The sequence below is a fragment of the Otolemur garnettii genome, unplaced genomic scaffold (assembly GCF_000181295.1).
Source record: "Otolemur garnettii isolate 467f Iridium unplaced genomic scaffold, OtoGar3 scaffold00001, whole genome shotgun sequence".
Taxonomy (NCBI): domain Eukaryota; kingdom Metazoa; phylum Chordata; class Mammalia; order Primates; family Galagidae; genus Otolemur; species Otolemur garnettii.
In genome coordinates this window covers 26,995,294-27,002,397 of record NW_003852396.1, presented here as the reverse complement: position 1 = coordinate 27,002,397, position 7,104 = coordinate 26,995,294, and the positions used below count along the sequence as shown (strand labels likewise).

The 7,104-nt window shown below is 52.3% G+C and overlaps 1 protein-coding gene across 1 annotated transcript in view; it reads right to left on the bottom strand.

The window, feature by feature from the left end:
- KLHL35 (kelch like family member 35) overlaps positions 1-6,505 on the bottom strand; it is a 9,518-nt gene extending 3,013 nt beyond the window's left edge. Inside the window, exons 1-4 of the mRNA XM_003780894.3 lie at positions 5,610-6,505; positions 3,974-4,158; positions 1,944-2,062; positions 1,154-1,342 (exon numbers count right to left, since the gene is read on the bottom strand). Of these exons, the coding sequence (XP_003780942.1) occupies positions 1,154-1,342; positions 1,944-2,062; positions 3,974-4,158; positions 5,610-6,490 (1,374 nt within the window). The 5' untranslated portion in view covers positions 6,491-6,505. The remainder of the gene's footprint in view (positions 1-1,153; positions 1,343-1,943; positions 2,063-3,973; positions 4,159-5,609) is intronic.
- Between the last annotated feature and the right edge of the window lie 599 nt (positions 6,506-7,104).

Genomic DNA, 7,104 nt, shown 5'->3' with positions numbered 1-7,104 from the left:
CCATTTTTTGGTTGCAGCCATCATTGTTGTTTGGCGGGCCCGGGCTGGGGATTCGAACCTGCCACCTTAAGTGTATGTGGCTGGCGCCTTAGCCGCTTGAGCCACAGGCGCCAAGCCAAAAAAGATTAATTTTTATTCATAAAAACCTAAGTGCTGGGAGGCCGAGGCAGGTGGATTGCCTGAGCTCACAGGTTCAAGACTAGCATGAGGGGCAGCACCTGTGGCTCAAAGGAGTAGGGCACTGGCCCCATATGCCGGAGGTGACGGGTTCAAACCCAGCCCCGGCCAAAAACTACAAAAAGAAAAATAAATAAATAAATCTAGCCTTGATTAAAAAAAGACCAGCAGAGCAAGAGGGAGACCCCATCTCTTGAAAATAGCCGGGCATTGTGGCTGGTGCCTATAGTCCCAGCTATTCCGGAGGCTGAGGCAAGAGAATCACTTGAGCCCAAGAGTTTGAAGTTGCTGTGAGCTACAACGGCTATGGCCCTCTACCAAGGGCGAGAAAGTAAGACTGTCTCCAAAAAAAAAAAAAAAGAGCCTCAATGTCCATCAATAGAAAATTGAATTTGTAGCTGGTTCATCAAGCCAACGGACTATTTCAGACATTGAAATGACAGCTGCAAACAGTTTCTGAGCATGTGAAAAGTACTTATACAAGAGTAAAAAGCAGAATGCAGAATTTTACTAACAGTGAGAACACATATCTAAGAAAAGCAAAAATCAATTCAGGAGAAGCCTGGAAGGCAATGCATCACATATTATAGTAATTATCCTTGGGTGGATTATGGGTGATTTTTTTCTTTCTATTCTCTTTGCTTACTAAATTTTTGGTAATGAGTGTATTATTTTTGAACTGAATAAAAGCATTTTAACTAATCTCACCCTTAATTTAAAAAATCTATGAAGCCCATATGACACCAGTCAACCATTAGAGTCCAGGTGTGCTCTTCACACACTCAATGGCCTTGGGGTCATTTCTCTGAACTCATTTCCTTGCCTCAAACATGGGGGTGACCCCTCTGGGATGTTGACTGGATTGAGAAAATGGATGAGGGCACGAAAGCTCCCAGCTCTGCGCCTGGCACACAAAGTGGGCATTGCTGGTTCCCTGCAGCCTCCCTCCTCTCTGGGTCCCCAGGTACACGCCCACCTTGTCGGTGTTGATTCCATCCTGACCCGCGCCCCCGATCACGTAGATGCGGCCAGCACAGGGCGCCACTGCTGCAGAGCTCACTGCCTCCAGGAGGGGTGCGGCGGCCGCCCAGGTGTTTGAGAAGGGGTCATAGCGCTCCACACTGCGCAGGCGCTGCAGGCCGTCGAAGCCGCCCACTGCGAACAACTGCGGGTGAGGACATGAGTTGCTCCAGGAGTTACTGCTTGGCCACTTGGCCTCAACGCTTCAGTCTTTCAGTCTGTGGGCAGGAAACTATCCCCATCCTCACCCCAGCTTCCAGACCAAGTCAATGAGAGTGGGGGCCCCATTGCTGCCACCACCTGTGAGGCCTCTGCTAAGTTACTGAACCTCCCTGAGTTGGTTTCCTCTGGTCAACCGCAGATGAGACCAGTCTCTAACATGAGCATTGAACGTGATTAGATCTTGCACCAAGCTGATACTTAATAATAGCCAGCAGCTTATTAAGGGTTTATAACCCCACTTAATCGATTCTAAAAAACACTTTTATTTGCATTTCTGAATTCAGGATGTAGTTTAGACAATTGGCAGATTTTTTTTTTTAGTCTTAAGTGGCAGAGTCAAGATTTAGACCTAATCTGTTTGACCCAAACCCACACTCTTGACCACTAAGTTGTTACAGTAATTGCTATCATTATTAGCATTATTATGTGACCTCAGGCAAGGCCCTTTCCTTTTTCTGGGTCTAGCCTTCTCCCTCACAGATCCATACTCTGGGTCCCAGGGTGGCAACTGTAGTTGTGCCTACCTGCCCCTGCACGACTGCCATCTTGTGCCTCCACCTGCCCTTGTGCAGTGAGGCTACCTTGATCCAGGTGTGCAGATGGGAGCTAAACATCCACACATCACGGCTGTTGATGTGGCCTCCTAGGAAGAGAGAAGCAGCTGTTGCCCCCAAGTGCTCTTGTTATCTCCAGCACCCCTAAAGAGCTAGAAACTAGAGCCTCCAGATCCAAAGGAAGAGTTAAGTGCTGACCACAGAAAGGACTTACCCCTGGGCTGGTGTAAGACTCTGGGCCTGTGACCCAGACAGTGCTTTGAACCAGTGGGGAGAAGGTCTGAGTTAGGACTCCTCTGGGGAAAGCCTGACAGATGGAGGAGCTGACCTTTACTAGGTGCCTTATGGCGTTGTGCCAGGCTTTGTGCTCAGGGAAGCAAGGAGGGGAGCACTCTACTAAAGATAAGAGTACAAAGGATACCCAAGACAAGCATCAGGAATGTGCTGGGGGCCACGGGAAAGCAGAACCACTTGCACTGGGAGGGCAGAGGGGTAGAGAGTGACCCAATAATCCTCCCCCTTCTGCCTTCACCTTTATCATGATTTCATTTCTGATCTCATCCCTCCATGAGGTGTGGGGATTCTTTTTATTTTTTAAGAGACAATGTCTCACTTTATCACCCTCAGTAAAGTGCCCTGAAGTCACACAGCTCACAGCAACCTACAACTCCTGGGCTTAGGCAATTCTCTTGCCTCAGCCTCTCGAGTAGCTGGGACTACAGGTGCTTGAGGTGTGGGGATTCTTATACCCAGTTTACATAAAGGAAGCTCATATGAGGCTTAGAGACCAGCAATGGCATGTTGAAGATTACACTGGCTTTTGTCAGAACAATGACTAGAGCCAGGGCAATGCCTGCCCCCCAAAGTCAACACTGGTACTGCTGAGAGACACAGCACACCCTATGGGGCCAGGCACTGGGGATGCAGGCTGTGGACTCTTTCTCCTGGTGCCTGGCCACACTGGGGATCTTGACCAGATTCACCTTTCAGGAGCAGCCTCCCCAGGAACAACCCTCACTGTACCTCTCAACCCAAGTGCATGACCAGAACCACATCTGCTTGGTAGCCCCCACCTGTGAATTCTCAGTGACACCTAACAAAAACCTCTTATGTTGCTCAGGAGCATCAGTGGCCTTGGAAAAATCATTCCGTTGTAATATGTGGTCTGGATGGTCTCTGAGACCTCCCTGGCTCATGCTACTGCTCCTTACTTTTCATAGGCACCCATAGCCCACTACAACATTCTACCTAGGCCCAAAGCTAAAGCCTCCCTAAGCCCTGCCATATTGAGAATAGCTTCCCCTCCTCTCCAGGATGCCCTCAACCTGTGCTTCACAGCCCCCCACTACCCTGGGTTCCTTTCCGAATGTCTTTGTCCTCATGCCTTTTGGCTGTACTGTTCCCCCTGACTTTCAAGGTCCAGGCAAAAAATCATCCCTTCCATGAAGTTGTGCCAGATTCCCTAAGTGGGATTCTAGATCACTTGGAGACTCTGAGAGCTATGAGCGCTTTCTGCCTGGTGGTAATGTGATGTCTGTTTCCTCTCCAAGGCACTCCAAGGGAGCAAGGACTGTATTATTCTCCTCTGAAGCTTTAGAGCCTGAATCTTAGGGAGGGCACATTTTATCGGTATCAAACATCTGTGTTCCTTCCAACTCAGTCGGTTTTGAGACAATGGGGAAATTCTGAGCCTCTCTGCCTGTTTTCTAATCTGTGAAATGGGATTGTAGAGGGATTAAATAAATGTAAGCTGCTTAGCACAATGTAGGCACACAGTAGATTATAAAAAGAAGTGGTTATTAATACTAACAATTTAAGGGGACCCTGCTGAATAAAGTTCGGAGTCACATCAGTGATCGCCTCTGCTGGCATACCAGTAACCATACCGCAGCAGAAAAATCCCGCCCCCATCTCCCGATTGGAGGGATAAACAAAGGAGGCGTTGTGTGTCGGGTGACGCGCCAATCCCGAGGGGGCTCCTGCTGCGGCCCCGCCCTCACCGGAGACGTAGACGTCATTGCGGAGAGCACAGGCGGCAAACTCGGAGCGCGCGTAGCCGGGTAGGCTGGGCAATGGGATCCAGCGCTGGGTTTCTGGGTGGTAAGCATCGGCGAAGGGCAACTTCAGAAGACCTTTGCGGTCACAACCGCCGATGACCACGATCACTTCAGCTAGGTCCATGAATCTGGTGTGGGGATAAGCCGATGTCCGCTGACCCACACCCAAGTCGCGCCCCCCTCCTCCTAACCACACTGAACGGTCCTGCTGCCCTTCATGCCCGCCGGCTCCTCCCTCGGGATTCTGCCACTTCCAGCCTTCCCTCTGGCTACTAATAGGAAGAGCGTCACTAATCCCACCCCATTGTAATGACCTCTAACTTATAGGGAAAAAATCTTTTTGTTTTTTGTTTTGTTTTTGAGACAGAGTCTCACTCTGTCATCCTAGGTAGAGTGCTGTGGTGTCACAGCTCACAGCAACCTCAAACTCCAGGGCTCTGGCAATCTTACTGCCTAAGCCTCCCAAGTAGCTGGGATTACAGGCGCCTGCCACAACTCCGGTTAATTTTTCTATTTTTAGTAAAGACGGTCTCAGCTCTTACCCGGGGTACTCTCTTAACTTTTGAGCTAAGACAATCCACGTGCCTGGGCCTCCCAGAGTGCTAGGATTACAGGCTTGAGCTACTGTGCCCGGCCAAAAAAATCTATATATCTTTACGGAGCCCTTGCCCTTACCTAGAAAAATCACCTCCTTTAATCCTCACCACAGTTTTATTAAGTAGGGATTATTACTCCTTTCCCAGAGGAGGAAACTAAGGCTCACAGTCTATGGCTTGCTCAAAGCCATGCAGCTAATAAGTGCACAGGTTTGTCTAATGCTGACTCCTCTTCTTCAACACCCTTTTCTGGCCTCTATCCCCAACTGCTAATTCTGCTGCTTCTTTCCTCCTAGGATCATCTAAAGCCATCTCCCATCACGAATTCTATTGAACTAGACCACTCACCTCTTAAGCAAGGCATTCTTTCCTCCTACTTACTTCTCGGCCTTCTGACCCCAACAGAATTTCCAAAACCTTCTGTCGGTGTTTTTCTAATTTTTTTTAAACACACACTGAGCATCTTTGTCCCAGACTTTGTGCTTAATATTAGAGATATAGTGGTAAGACAGTGTCATCCCTGTCTTCTGTCCCTGGGGAGAGTGGTGACAGACCATCTTGGATTACTCCACCCACAGTGTCCCAGTCTGACATTCCAGGGAAGGGAATAGGTCTCTTGTTTTTGATTCCAATGTTCCTGCCTATTTATATATCTCACGAGCCTGTGAGTCCCAGAGAGCAAAGGGTATTTCCAAATCAACCCCAAGGACCAAAGGCAGGACCTCACAGAGTAAGCACTCGGATTATGGATGCACCAGCAAGAGAAAGAACGTGTGCCAGGTGCGGAATTCCCTACATCTCCCCCATTGGCCTCTTCAAGACCAGAATTCCCAGCACCAAGCCTAAAAAATGTTGAACAAATGACTGAATTTCACCAAGAGGCATGGCTAAGAGAGGAAAAGGTGGACGAAGAAATGAGTGAGTGGTTGAAGAACGCTGAAGAACGTAACAGGGTGCGGGTGGTTAGGAAGCAGCGGCCGTACCTCCGCGGCCGGGCCCGCAGCGTGCCGACCTCTCGGCCCAGGATGAAGCAGGCGCGGGCCTCCAGCAGCAGCGGGCGGCACTCTCTGCAGGCCTGCAGCAGCTCATCCGCTTCCACCTTCTCCATGAAGTAGGCTGGGGCCAGCAGCGGTAGTCGCACATGCTCCAGCAGGCGCCGCAGCTGCCCACGTCGGGCCGGCGCGTCGTGCCGCACCCAGCGCATGGCCGCCTCGAACACAGCCTCCTCGCGCGCCACGCCCAGCGCGGGGTCAGCCAGCAGCGCCACCACCTCGTCAGGCGCCAGCTCCAGGAAGTCGGCGTGTCTTGCCACCTCGGCGAAGGCTTGGCGCAAGACACGGCCGCAGCGCTCGGCCAGCGAGCTGAGCGAGAAGGCGGCGGCCACGCGGCGTAGCGCCAGGCTGTTAGTGGCGCGCAAGCGGCCCTCCAGGAAGCGCACGCAGTCCTCGCGCAAACCCACCACGCCCAGCCGCTCCGCCAGCGCCAGCACGGCGGCCGCCTCGTTCTCGGCGCGCAGCCGCACGCCCGCGCCGTACACGTAGTCAAGCACCACGGCCAGCGCCGCCGCTACACCGGCCGGCGCGGTACCCGGCGCCTCCGGCGCCACTGGCACCACGGGTACCACGGCCAGGCCGTGCTCCGGCCGCCCGGCGGCGAACAGGCTGCGGAAGTAGGCGCTGCCTGCGCTGAGCGCCGCACGGTGGCACGGGAAGTCGCGGCCGCCGGCGCGCAGCACTACGTCGGTGAGGGTGCCGCTCCGCCGGTAGGCGTTGAGGGTCTGCAGGACGCGCTGCGCGTGGCAGGACCCCGTGCACTGGGCTTCGCAGCCCGGCTCCGACTTCTCTGACCCAGGTGCCTCCCGCATCCTGCCGGGTAGAGAACACAAGTATAGTCGGGGAATCTACCTGGCTAGGGTCAAGTTAGGGGAGTGACCGTATGCATTTATTCCTTCCTTAGATGACTAGTTTACTCACGCGTGTATGCTTCCATAGATTGAACTATTCCTTCCACACACCTACCCAGATTCCTTGCAGCCACAGTGATCTAGCTCCTGTCTACCGGGCGGGCGCCCTGCGTCATTGGTTCTCCCTCGCTTTTTTATTCAGACACATTGCCTTTTTCTGTTCTTCAAATTCGCAAAGCTTTTGTCTGTCAATATCTGCAGGAGACAGATGGCCGGGTCTCAAATAGGGTAATTCGAGGAGAGACTAATAAAAGAACGATTTATAAACGGAGGCAGTGTTTAGGGACTCCAGCAGGGATAGAACAGTGCCACGTGGTTACCAACAGCAGGAAGCCTTTACCGCCCCAAGGTCTGAGCGGGGAGGGCAGGGAGGTTACTGAAACCTGGACAAAATATCTGTGTAGGGGAGGGTCCAGTGACGGGAGCTGTAGCCCTTGGTCAAAGGATTCAGGCTACTCCACAGAGACGGGAGATGCGGGGTGTGGCAGAGGACGGGGAAAGGGTAATGATAACTC